Genomic DNA, 14,305 nt, shown 5'->3' with positions numbered 1-14,305 from the left:
GATACCCCCCACATGTAATCTACATACAACATGTCCCCGTCATACATCTCTGACCTAATATCCTGATACCCCCCCCCCCACATGTAATCTATATACAACCAGTCCCTCCATACATCTCTGACCTAATATCCTGATACCCTCCCACATGTAATCTATATACAACCTGTCCCCCTATACATTTCTGACCTAATATCCTGATACCCCCACATGTAATCTATATACAGCATGTCCCCATCATACATGCCATACATCACTGACCTAATATCCTGATACCCCCCACACATGTAATCTATATACAACCTGCCCTCCCATACATCTCAGACCTAATATGCTGATACCCCCACATGTAATCTATATACAACCTGTCCCCCCAATAAATCTCTGACCTACTATCCTGATACCCCCACATGTAATCTATACACAACCTGTCCCCCCTATACATTTCTGACCTGATATCCTCCACTTGTAATCTATATACAACCTGTCCCTCCACACATCTCTGACCTAATATCCTGATACCCCCCCACATGTAATCTATGTACAACCTGTCCCCTCCATACATCTCTGACCTAATATCCTGATACCCCGGACATGTAATCTATATACAACCTGTCCCCCCCATATATCTCTGACCTACTATCCTGATACCCCCACATGTAGTCTATACACAACCCGTCCCCCCCATACATCTCAGACCTAATATCCTGATACCCTCCCACATGTAATCTATATACAACCTGTCCCCCTATACATCTCTGACCTAATATCCTGATATCCTCCACTTGTAATCCATATACAACCTGTCCCTCCATACATCTTTGACCTAATATCCTGATACCCCCACATGTAATCTATATACAACCTGTCCCCCCATACATCTGACCTAATATCCTGATACCCCCCCATGTAATCTATATACAACTTGTCCCCTCCATACATCTCTTACCTAATATCCTGATACCCCCACATGCAATCTATATACATGTCCCCCCATACATCTCTGACCTAATATCCTGATACCCTCCCACATGTAATCTATATACCACCTGTCCCCCACCATACATCTCTGACCTAATATCCTGATACCCCCCACATGTAATCTATATACAACCTGTCCCCTCCATACATCTCTGACCGAATATCCTGATACCCCCCACATGTAATCTATATACAACCTGTGCCCTCCATACATCTCTGACCTAATATCCTGATACCTCCCACATGTAATCTATATACATGTCCCCCAATACATCTCTGACTTTACATGTGGGAGTGTATCAGCATATTAAGTCAGAGATGTATAGGGGGACATGTATATAGATTACATGTGGGAGGTATCAGGATATTAGGTCAGAGATGTATGGAGGGCACAGGTTGTATATAGATTACATGTGGGGGGGTATCAGGATATTCGGTCAGAGATGTATGGAGGGGACAGGTTGTATATAGATTACATGGGGGGGGGGGGTATCAGGATATTAGGTCAAAGATGTATGGAGGGACAGGTTGTATATGGATTACATGTGGGAGGGTATCAGCATATTATCTATATACAACCTGTCCCCTCCATACATCTCTGACCTAATATCCTGATACCCCCACATGTGATCTATATACAACCTGTTCCCCCCCCCCCCATACATCTCTGGCCTAATATCCTGATACCCCCCCCATATGTAATCTATATGCAACCTGTCCCCCCCCCCATACATCTCTGACCTAATATCCTGATAACCCCACATGTAAGCTATATACAACCTGTCCCCCCATACATCTCTGTCCGAATATCCTGATACCCCCTACATGTAATCTATATACAACTTGTCCCTCCCATACATCTCTGACCTAATATCCTGATACCCTCAACATGTAATCTATATACAACCTGTCCCTACATACATCTTTGACCTAATATCCTGATACCCTCAACATATAATCTATATACAACCTGTCCCTACATACATCTTTGACCTAATATCCTGATACCCCCACATGTAATCTATATACAACCTGTCCCCCCCATACATCTCTGACCTAATATCCTGATACCCCCCACATGTAATCTATATACAACCTGTCCCCCCATACATCTCTGACCTAATATCCTGATACCCCCTACATGTGATCTATATACATCCTGCCCCCCATATGCTGATACCCCCCACATGTAATCTATATACAACCCGCCCCCCCTATACATCTCTGACCGAATATCCTGATACCCCCTACATGTAATCCATATACAACCTGTCCCCTACATACATCTCTGACTTAATATCCTGATACCTCCCACATGTAATCTATATACAACCTGTCCTCCCCCATACATCTCTGACCTAATATCCTGATTTCCCCACATGTAATCTGTATACAACTTGTCCCCCCCATACATCTCTGACCGAATATGCTGATACCCCCCACATGTAATCTATATACAACCTGTCCCCCCATACATCTCTGACCTAATATCCTGATACCCCCTACATGTAATCTATATACAACCTGTCCCCCCATACATCTCTGACCGAATATGCTGATACCCCCACATGTAATCTATATACAACCTGTCCCCCTTACATCTTTGACCTAATATCCTGATCCCCCGCACATCTCTGACCTAATATCCTGATACCCCCACATGTAATCTATATACAACCTGTCCCCCTATACATCTCTGACCTAATATCCTGATACCCCACATGTAATCTATATACAACCTGTCCCTCCGTACATCTCTGACCTAATATCCTGATACCCCCACATGTAATCCATATACAACCTGTCCCCCCCCCATACATCTCTGACCGAATATCCTGATACCCCCTACATGTAATCCATATACAACCTGTCCCCCCCATACATCTCTGACCTATTATCCTGATACCCCCACATGTAATCTATATACAACCTGTCCCCCTATACATCTCAGACCTAATATCCTGATACCCCACATGTAATCTATATACAACCTGTCCCCCTATACATCTATGACCTAATATCCTGATACCCCACATGTAATCTATATACAACCTGTCCCCCTATACATCTCTGACCTAATATCCTGATACCCCACATGTAATCTATATACAACCTGTCCCTCCGTACATCTCTGACCTAATATCCTGATACCCCCCACATGTAATCTATATACAACCTGTCCCCCTATACATCTCAGACCTTATATCCTGATACCCCCACATTGAAGAGTATCCAATATCATTAAAGGGGTTGTCCCGCGCCGAAACGGTTTTTTTTTTTTTTTCAACCCCCCCCTTCTTGTTCGGCGCGAGACAACCCCGATGCAGGGGTTAAAAAAAGAACACCGCACAGCGCTTACCTGAATCCCCGCGCTCCAGTGACTTCTTACTTACCTGCTGAAGATGGCCGCCGGGATCCTCTCTCTCCGTGGACCGCAGGGCTTCTGTGCGGTCCATTGCCGATTCCAGCCTCCTGATTGGCTGGAATCGGCACGTGACGAGCTACACGGAGCCCCATTGAGAACAGTAGAAGACCCGGACTGCGCAAGCGCGGCTAATTTGGCCATTAGACGGCGAAAATTAGTCGGCTCCATGGAAACGAGGACGCCAGCAACGGAACAGGTAAGTGAAAAACTTCTTATAACTTCTGTATGGCTCATAATTAATGCACAATGTATATTACAAAGTGTATTAATATGGCCATACAGAAGTGTATAGACCCACTTGCTGCCGCGGGACAACCCCTTTAAGGCCTAAGGAGTCCCACTAAATATTGAGATGTGGAAATAAATACTACTTGTGATTCTTGCTCGGGTATCCCATTACTTCTGGATAGTGTGTGAGCAGCCACTCCCCACACCTACTGCCTCCCTCCCTTGTAGATTGTAAGCTCTTGCGGCAGGGTCCTCCCTCCTTTTTTGCAGTCATGTTCATTGTACTTTCCGCTCATGTTATATATATCCCGCTTTAATCTGTATCGCACCCCAGATTTAATGGTGTTTCATAATACTGCTAATAGTGATGTAACGTCTCCTGACTGGTTCCAGGTGAGCTTCTCGTGGGTGTTCTTCGCTGGTGCTCTCCCGGTCTTTATCTCCTTCTTCATCGTTACTCTCCTGTGTCATTATAACAACTGGGATCCCGTCATGGTCGCCGTACGCAGGATCTTTGCTTTCATATGCAGGAAGCATCGTATGGCGAGGTACGTCCTTGGCAACCTGCCAATGTTTATTTGTATCAGACAAATGTGACTCATTAATGGGCTTAATTAGCTGTTCCTGTGGAGCTGGCTGCTAATCAGCAGATCACACAATGTAGATAAACTCCAGTGTAATCACCTTCCCATCTCAGGACATCAGAGGACAACGAGCAGAGCGAGAGTCTGATCCCCCTGCACAGCGTCTGCCCGGACGACGGCGCCACCAGCTGCTCCTAGCCCGGGGGTAAGTGCAATATTAGTTCTACTATTTATATATATTCCTGTCCCCGAACACTACCCACTATTAGTCAACACATAGGAACTTACAGCTCTTTTACATATTGCCTACCACCTAATTTGCTGTGTCTTCATATGCATTAAATTGCATATACATAGCCTTTCATAGCTGCTGGACCACCAATGAGGTAGGTACACATTATACACAGATGTGCCAAAAGTCCCGGGATAGCAGTAGGTAAAGTGAACGCCCGCACCTGTAGAAGTCGTTGGGTGTTCTCTTGTGAGTGCGGTCGAACCCTCTTGACGCTTTCAAGCTCCTTACTTGAACAAAGGGTTAATCTGCTCGAATTAACACTTCAGTGCCCAGGCAGAGTAGTGTTACTGGTAAATACATAGAGGTGGTAACGGCCAGCAGCCAGGAAGTGATATAGGTCCTTCTGGGGACTGCCCCTTGTCATGTGACTGCACAGTAGCACCGCCCAGTTTACTCAGTGAGGAAAGCTGCACCAATAGGATGAAGAGAGTGTAACTGTGTAGCAGGAAGGCGCGTTATAAGCTCACCGGTCACGTGACCTCCTACTTGAGGATGATAGGTCACAATAAAAGGCATGAGTGGTAGAACTGTCAGTGTGACATTTGATACATTGTGTTTGTCTAGATTTAGGACTTATATCAAATCGGGCCACATTTTATTACTAATTAGAGATGAGCGAACGTACTCGGATAAGCACTACTCGTCCGAGTAATGTGCCTTATCCGAGTACCGCTGTACTCGTCTTGAAAGATTCGGGGCGCTCCGCTGCTGACAGGTGAGTCGCAGCGGTGAGCGGGGCAGAGCGGGCGGGAGAGAAGGAGAGAAAGATCTCCCCTCCGTTCCTCCCCGCTCTCCCCTGCAGCTCCCCGCTCCGCAGCGCGTCCCGAATCTTTCAGCACGAGCGGGGAGGTACTCGGATAAAGCACATTACTCGGACGAGTAGTGCTTATCCGAGTACGTTCGCTCATCTCTATTACTAATCAATGCAAAAATCCAGGAGATTCCAAAGGGTTCACTTATTTTTTTTCTTACAGCTGTGTGTGTTTTTCTATGCATGCCCCCTCTTTCAGGGTCTGTCTGTGTAGATGGATCGTGCAGTGCGGAGCTGTACCATCTGCTGATGTGCCATATGACATTCCGCTCTATCAGTCCACATATCCAGGCTCCTCACTGCTCACCCGGCTCTCCTGTCTACTAGACCTTTATCTCATTGCTGATCTCGTAAAATCCTGGCAGTGCTGTAGAAAGAACACAACCCGTCCCCAACTTACACCTCTGACCTAATCTTCCTCCTCATAAAAGATCACACCCTATAGTAACCCTGTCTACACTACATGACTGTATGATCAGGGTCTCCTGTCTGCACTACATGACTGTATGATCAGGGTCTCCTGTCTGCACTACATGACTGTATGATCAGGGTCTCCTGTCTGCACTACATGACTGTATGATCAGCGTCTCCTCTCCTCCTATCTACACTAGATGACTGTATGATCAGCGTCTCCTGTCTATACTACATGACTGTATGATCAGCGTCTCCTCTCCTCCTGTCTGCACTAGATGACTGTATGATCAGCGTCTCCTCTCCTTCTATCTACACTAGATGACTGTATGATCAGCGTCTCCTCTCCTCCTGTCTACACTAGATGACTGTATGATCAGCGTCTCCTCTCCTCCTGTCTACACTAGATGACTGTATGATCAGCGTCTCCTCTCCTCCTATCTACACTAGATGACTGTATGATCAGCGTCTCCTCGCCTCCTGTCTGCATTACATGACTGTATGATCAGCGTCTCCTGTCTACACTAGATGACTGTATGATCAGCGTCTCCTGTCTGCACTACATGACTGTATGATCAGCGTCTCCTCTCCTCCTGTCTATACTACATGACTGTATGATCAGCATCTCCTCTCCTCCTGTCTATACTACATGACTGTATGATCAGCGTCTCCTGTCTGCACTACATGACTGTATGATCAGCGTCTCCTGTCTGCACTACATGACTGTATGATCAGCGTCTCCTCTCCTCCTGTCTACACTAGATGACTGTATGATCAGCGTCTCCTGTCTATACTACATGACTGTATGATCAGCGTCTCCTCTCCTTCTGTCTACACTACATGACTGTATGATCAGCGTCTCCTCTCCTTCTATCTACACTAGATGACTGTATGATCAGCGTCTCCTCTCCTCCTGTCTGCATTACATGACTGTATGATCAGCGTCTCCTCTCCTCCTGTCTACACTAGATGACTGTATGATCAGCGTCTTGTCTCCTCCTGTCTGCAATACATGACTGTATGATCAGCATCTCCTCTCCTCCTGTCTACACTAGATGACTGTATGATCAGCGTCTCTTCTCCTCCTGTCTACACTAGATGACTGTATGATCAGCGTCTCCTCTCCTTCTATCTACACTAGATGACTGTATGATCAGCGTCTCCTCTCCTCCTGTCTGCATTACATGACTGTATGATCAGCGTCTCCTCTCCTCCTGTCTACACTAGATGACTGTATGATCAGCGTCTCCTCTCTTCCTTCTACACTACATGACTGTATGATCAGCGTCTCCTCTCCTCCTGTCTACACTACAAGACTGTATGATCGGCGTCTCCTCTCCTCCTGTCTACACTACATGACTGTATGATCAGCGTCTCCTCTCCTCCTGTCTACACTACATGACTGTATGATCAGCGTCTCCTCTCCTCCTGTCTACACTACATGGCTGTAGGATCAGCGTCTCCTCTCCTCCTGTCTACACTACATGATTTTATGATCAGCGTCTCCTGTCTACACTACGTGACTGTATGATCAGCGTCTCCTCTCCTCCTATCTACACTAGATGACTGTATGATCAGCGTCTCCTCTCCTCCTATCTACACTAGATGACTGTATGATCAGCGTCTCCTCTCTCCTGTCTACACTACATGACTGTATGATCAGCGTCTCCTCTCCTCCTGTCTACACTTCATGACTGTATGATCAGCGTCTCCTGTCTACACTACATGAGTGTATGGTAAGCGTCTCCTCTCCTCCTGTCTACACTACATTACTGTATGATCAGCGTCTCCTGTCTACACTACATGAGTGTATGGTAAGCGTCTCCTCTCCTCCTGTCTACACTACATGACTGTATGATCAGCGTCTCCTGTCTACACTACATGAGTGTATGGTAAGCGTCTCCTCTCCTCCTGTATATACTACACAACTGTATGATCAGCGTCTCCTCTCCTCCTGTCTACACTAGATGACTGTATGATCAGCGTCTCCTCTCCTCCTGTCTACACTACATGACTGTATGATTAGCGTCTCCTCTCCTCCTGTTTGCACTACATGACTGTATGATCAGCGTCTCCTCTCCTCCTGTCTACACTAGATGACTGTATGATCAGCGTCTCGTCTCCTCCTGTCTGCAATACATGACTGTATGATCAGCGTCTCGTCTCCTCCTGTCTGCAATACATGACTGTATGATCAGCATTTCATCTCCTCCTGTCTACACTAGATGACTGTATGATCAGCGTCTCCTCTCCTCCTGTCTACAGTACATGACTGTATGATCAGCGTCTCCTGTCTACACTAGATGACTGTATGATCAGCATCTCCTCTCCTCCAGTCTGCACTACATGACTGTATGATCAGCGTCTCCTCTCCTCCTGTCTACACTAGATGACTGTATGATCAGCGTCTCCTCTCCTCCTGTCTACAGTACATGACTGTATGATCAGCGTCTCCTGTCTACACTAGATGACTGTATGATCAGCATCTCCTCTCCTCCAGTCTGCACTACATGACTGTATGATCAGCGTCTCCTCTCCTTCTGTATATACTACATGACTGTATGATCAGCGTCTCCTCTTCTCCTGTCTGCACTAGATGACTGTATGATCAGCGTCTCCTCTCCTATCTACACTTCATGAATATGATCAGCGTCTCCTCTCCTCCTCTCTGCACTACATGACTGTAGGATCGGCGTCTCCTGTCTACACTACATGACTGTATGATCAGCATCTCCTCTCCTCCCGTCTACACTACATGATTGTATGATCAGCGTCTCCTCTCCTCCTGTCTGCCCTACATGACTGTAGGATCAGCGTCTCCTGTCTACACTACATGACTGTAGGATCATCGTCTCCTTTCCTCCTGTCTACACTACAGGACTGTATGATCAGCATCTCCTCTCCTCTTGTCTACACTACATGACTGTATGATCAGCGTCTCCTGTCTACACTACATGTGTATGATCAGCGTCTCCTCTCCTCCTGTATATACTACATGACTGTATGATCAGCGTTTCCTCTCCTCCTGTCTACACTACGTGACTGTATGATCAGCGTCTCCTCTCCTCCTATCTACACTAGATGACTGTATGATCAGCGTCTCCTCTCCTCCTGTCTACACTACATGACTGTATGATCAGCGTCTCCTCTCCTCCTTTCTACACTACATGACTGTATGATCAGCGCCTCCTCTCCTCCTGTCTACACTACATTGAACTGGATCATATTTTCCTCCAGCAGGTTTCGGGGTATTCTGTAGCTTCCAAATTGTATAGTGTGCACATATCATCGACCAGATCAGACACAAGTTATCAGTCTCATATCCAAAATGGCTTTCTGGTCAGAAACACCCAGACAGCCCCTTTTATTGTAAAGCATAACACCTGCCCTTCAATGGGCGTGCAACAGATTACATCAGTAACATATAGGATTCTCATTTGTCGGATCATATAGAATCCCCCCTCCTTCCTGTCCACCTTCTCTCAAGTCCAATGTATAAGCAAGTCTTTGTCTTACAAACATGTGCTCAAAACTGAAACTGAAAGTAAGTATCTCTTTGTTGAAGAAGATTCTGTGTGGGGGATGGGAAAGGACTGGGAAAACACTCAAGATGAACACAAGCAATAACATATAACACTGTGATTTAACTCTTTCCTTATGCAGCAGAGTTCCACATTAGGCTGAAGTCACAAAACACACATCTTTCACCATGCCATTGTCCAGCAATTACTATAATGAAATTATGCAGTCATTAGCCTCTAAGAGTTAAAGTCACTACAGCTGCGTAATACATCTAGTTTAGTACAAATCAATAGACCTTTTACACTGACTAATCATCATGTCTATCACAACATGACTGTATGATCAGCGTCTCCTCTCCTCCTGTCTACACTACATGACTGTATGATCAGCGTCTCCTGTCTACACTACACAACTGTATGATCAGCGTCTCCTCTCCTCCTGTCTACTCTAGATGACTGTATGATCAGCGTCTCCTCTCCTCCTGTCTACACTACGTGACTGTATGATCGGTGTCTCCTCTCCTCCTATCTACACTAGATGACTGTATGATCAGCGTCTCCTCTCCTCCTGTCTACACTAGATGACTGTATGATTAGCGTCTCCTCTCCTCCTGTCTGCACTACATGACTGTATGATCAGCGTCTCCTCTCCTCCTGTCTACACAACATGACTGTATGATCAGCGTCTCCTCTCCTCCTGTCTACACTACACAACTGTATGATCAGCGTCTCCTCTCCTCCTGTCTGCACTACATGACTGTATGATCAGCGTCTCCTCTCCTCCTGTCTTCACTTCATGACTGTATGATCAGCGCCTCCTGTCTACACTACACAACTGTATGATCAGCATCTCCTCTCCTCCTGTCTGCACTACATGACTGTATGATCAGCGTCTCCTCTCCTCCTATCTACACTAGATGACTGTATGATCAGCGTCTCCTCTCCTCCTGTCTACACTACATGACTGTATGATCAGCGTCTCCTCTCCTCCTGTCTACACTACATGACTGTATGATCAGCGTCTCCTCTCCTCCTGTCTACACTACATGACTGTATGATTAGCGTCTCCTCTCCTCCTGTCTGCACTACATGACTGTATGATCAGCGTCTCCTCTCCTCCTGTCTACACAACATGACTGTATGATCAGCGTCTCCTCTCCTCCTGTCTTCACTTCATGACTGTATGATTAGCGCCTCCTGTCTACACTACACAACTGTATGATCAGCATCTCCTCTCCTCCTGTCTGCACTACATGACTGTATGATCAGCGTCTCCTCTCCTCCTATCTACACTAGATGACTGTATGATCAGCGTCTCCTCTCCTCCTGTCTACACTACATGACTGTATGATCAGCGTCTCCTCTCCTCCTGTCTACACTACATGACTGTATGATTAGCGTCTCCTCTCCTCCTGTCTGCACTACATGACTGTATGATCAGCGTCTCCTCTCCTCCTGTCTACACAACATGACTGTATGATCAGCGTCTCCTCTCCTCCTGTCTACACAACATGACTGTATGATCAGCGTCTCCTCTCCTCCTGTCTACACAACATGACTGTATGATCAGCGTCTCCTCTCCTCCTGTCTACACTACACAACTGTATGATCAGCGTCTCCTCTCCTCCTGTCTGCACTACATGACTGTATGATCAGCATCTCCTCTCCTCCTGTCTGCACTACATGACTGTATGATCAGCGTCTCCTCTCCTCCTGTCTACACTACATGACTGTATGATTAGCGTCTCCTCTCCTCCTGTCTGCACTACATGACTGTATGATCAGCGTCTCCTCTCCTCCTGTCTACACAACATGACTGTATGATCAGCATCTCCTCTCCTCCTGTCTGCACTACACAACTGTATGATCAGCGTCTCCTCTCCTCCTGTCTACACTACATGACTGTATGATCAGCGTCTCCTCTCCTCCTGTCTACACTAGATGACTGTATGATCAGCGTCTCCTCTCCTCCTGTCTGCACTACATGACTGTATGATCAGCGTCTCCTCTCCTCCTGTCTGCACTACATGATTGTATGATCAGCGTCTCCTGTCTATACTACATGACTGTATGATCAGCGTCTCCTCTCCTCCTGTCTGCACTACATGATTGTATGATCAGCGTCTCCTGTCTATACTACATGACTGTATGATCAGCGTCTCCTCTCCTCCTGTCTGCACTACATGACTGTATGATCAGCGTCTCCCGTCTACTCTACATGACTGTATGATCAGCGTCTCCTCTCCTCCTGTCTACACTACATGACTGTATGATCAGCGTCTCCTGTCTACACTACATGACTGTATGATCAGCGTCTCCTCTCTCCTGTCTACACTACATGACTGTATGATCAGCGTCTCCTCTCCTCCTGTATATACTACATGACTGTATGATCAGCGTCTCCTCTCCTCCTGTATATACTACATGACTGTATGATCAGCGTCTCCTCTCCTCCTGTCTACACTACATGACTGTATGATCAGCGTCTCCTCTCCTCCGGTCTACACTACATGACTGTGTATTTATATTGGGAAGGTGTTAATGGCGCTATAAGGCAATATAATGGACAAGTGTGACATCATATAATCCTCAGTCTCTGTTCTTGTCCAGCACTCTGAAGAAAGTGTCTGATCCGTGAAGACCTGCAGCTGCCGACTCCCGGGGACGGCTCCAATCATGTCTCCTGCCTCATGGGCCACCGCTGCTGTGGATGATTCCTCCAGTCACGGGGCGGCTGAAACCTCCTCAGGAGAGTCCGTAGAAAGCGGCTTTTCTCCTCTCTTGTAAAGAATTTTGAGTTTTGTCTAGTTTGTGTCTTGTGGGATTTTGGAAAATAAAGGTGAAGATCTATTATCGGGTGGAGAGAACGGCGGGGCGGGATGTTGTCGGGACTTCGGGTTTGGTTGTTACTTCTGGACGGTTCCTACTGGAACAATTCTTGTGCCATAAAGCAGCAGGTAGCTGCTGCAGCCCTTCTTCTCTTGGGGGTCACATGCAGCCCCTGTGTCACTTTTGGGATCCCCAACTCTCTATGCAAACACCCAGAGTGAGAGGAGGATTTGATGTGGACATGAGCGACAGGTGGATGTAGGACGCCGGCCGTGACGCCGGGTCTCCATGTGGTGACTCCTAGTCCCCAGACCTCTGCCGTTAGTCATGTTTATTGAGGACGGTCTCTCCGAGTTGCACTTGTGCTTTTGCAGTGCGAGATATTTGTGATATGCAGCGACTTTTGCAGGGCGGAGCCAAATGCATGCTGGTCATGTGACTTTTCGGTGCGTAATAAGGTGACTGTTTCCTGTTGAGTTCTCTGATAGTGTTGTCTGGGTGCAACAGTTATGTCACCGTTATTGGCTGCGTTCCATCTACCTACAGATCCCAGAACGGTATTAGTTGTTGTGTGTCCATGTATCCCGTCATGTATGATGCAAGCGGTCATGTGATGAGACGGGGATCGAGGGTGGAGGGGGGCAACGACTCTGGGTGGGTAGCGGCCGGCGGGAAGATTTATTGATGGTGGGTAGAGACCGGCAGGTGGACGTATTGGGGGCAGCTATCAGCAGGTGGACATATTGGGGGTAGGCAGCAGTCGGCAGGTGGATGTAACGGGGGTGGGCAGCAGCCAACAGATATTTGGGATGGTGGTCAGTGTTGGGCAGACGTTTGGGGTGGTGCGCAGCAACCGGCAGTTGGCCGTATGCGGGGTGGGCAGTGGCCAGCTGACTATAGGGTAGTAGCTGCCGACAAGTGGATGTAAGGGGTGGAGGGGCAGTGAACGGTAGGTGGACATATTGAAGGGGGGAGAGGGGGGGGGGGGGGCGGTCGGCGGGTGAACGTATCGATGGGCCATACAGGAAGCGGGCAGCGGCTGGCAGATGGACACTACATATAGCTGTCAGCATTCAGCCTTGGTTCACGTTCATGCAGACCCCCACCCTCCATTTATTGTCAGCTGTGCGGTTCTTCCTTGGAGACAGCCCTGGCAGCCGGCGCCGCAGTCACGTTCGCAGGGTTTGGCCTGAGGTAACCTCTCCGCCGTGTTGTTTCAGCGAGAAGCTTTTAATTTGCACTAAATAATCTTCATGTTGATGGATTTCTCTCCGCATAAAGCAGCTGAGGCAGGAAATGGAGAGAAGCGTCGCGATCCGAGCCGCGCTAATAAGAGGCGGCAAATAATGATGACATTGTTACCCCGGAGAATAGCGGCTCCCAGCTGGAATCATATTGGGGGGGTAAATACTTCTGAGCCGGCCGCGCTCTGCTGGAAGAAAAGACTTTATTACTGGAACCTCTGTACGTCTTCCGATGTTCCTTCCACACTACAGGCTGCGCCCCTCGCTTCCTGCGGGGGGCGCACAAGTCGCCTTTTAATCTCAGGTTGATTTCTTTGTGATGATTTATTTTTCATAAAGTGTTGATTTGTCCAAATAAATATTAGTTTTGTGAATAACAAGTAATTGTTGTTTCTTGTGTGATCTGTGGAATACTGTGCATGTGGTGTGTGCAGAATATTGTGATATGCGTACGGTAACTTGCAGGACTGCGCTGTGTGTGGAATATTGTATGAATTTGCGGGAGTGCGCGGTACGTGTGTGATGTATGCATAGTAACTTGCAGGTGTGTATAGAGATGTGTGTGCTGACTGTTGTGCGGTGCAGGTGTGTATATAGATGTGTGTGCTGACTGTTGTGTGCGGTGCAGGTGTGTATATAGATGTGTGTGCTGACTGTTGTGTGCGGTGCAGGTGTGTGTATAGATGTGTGTGCTGACTGTTGTGTGTGGTGCAGGTGTGTGTATATAGATGTGTGTGCTGACTGTTGTGTGCATATAGATGTGTGTGCTGACTGTTGTGTGCGGTGCAGGTGTGTATATAGATGTGTGTGCTGACAGTTGTGTGCGGTGCAGGTGTGTATATAGATGTGTGTGCTGACAGTTGTGTGCGGTGCAGGTGTGTATATAGATGTGTGTGCTGACTGTTGTGTGCGGTGCAGGTGTGTGTATAGATGTGTGTGCTGACTGTTGTGTGTGGTGCAGGTGTGTGTATATAGATGT

At 47.3% G+C, this 14,305-nt stretch overlaps 1 protein-coding gene across 1 annotated transcript in view; it reads left to right on the top strand.

Moving 5' to 3' along the window:
* SLC35F5 (solute carrier family 35 member F5) overlaps nucleotides 1-13,706 on the top strand; it is a 47,826-nt gene extending 34,120 nt beyond the window's left edge. The window contains exons 14-16 of the mRNA XM_066575246.1: nucleotides 4,025-4,179; nucleotides 4,329-4,420; nucleotides 11,864-13,706. Of these exons, the coding sequence (XP_066431343.1) occupies nucleotides 4,025-4,179; nucleotides 4,329-4,413 (240 nt within the window). The 3' untranslated portion in view covers nucleotides 4,414-4,420; nucleotides 11,864-13,706. The remainder of the gene's footprint in view (nucleotides 1-4,024; nucleotides 4,180-4,328; nucleotides 4,421-11,863) is intronic.
* The last annotated feature ends 599 nt before the right edge of the window (nucleotides 13,707-14,305 follow it).

This window comes from Eleutherodactylus coqui, chromosome 8 (genome assembly GCF_035609145.1).
Source record: "Eleutherodactylus coqui strain aEleCoq1 chromosome 8, aEleCoq1.hap1, whole genome shotgun sequence".
Taxonomy (NCBI): Eukaryota; Metazoa; Chordata; class Amphibia; order Anura; family Eleutherodactylidae; genus Eleutherodactylus; species Eleutherodactylus coqui.
Note: the sequence above shows the minus strand (reverse complement) of the source record. Positions and strands in the feature narration are given on the sequence as shown.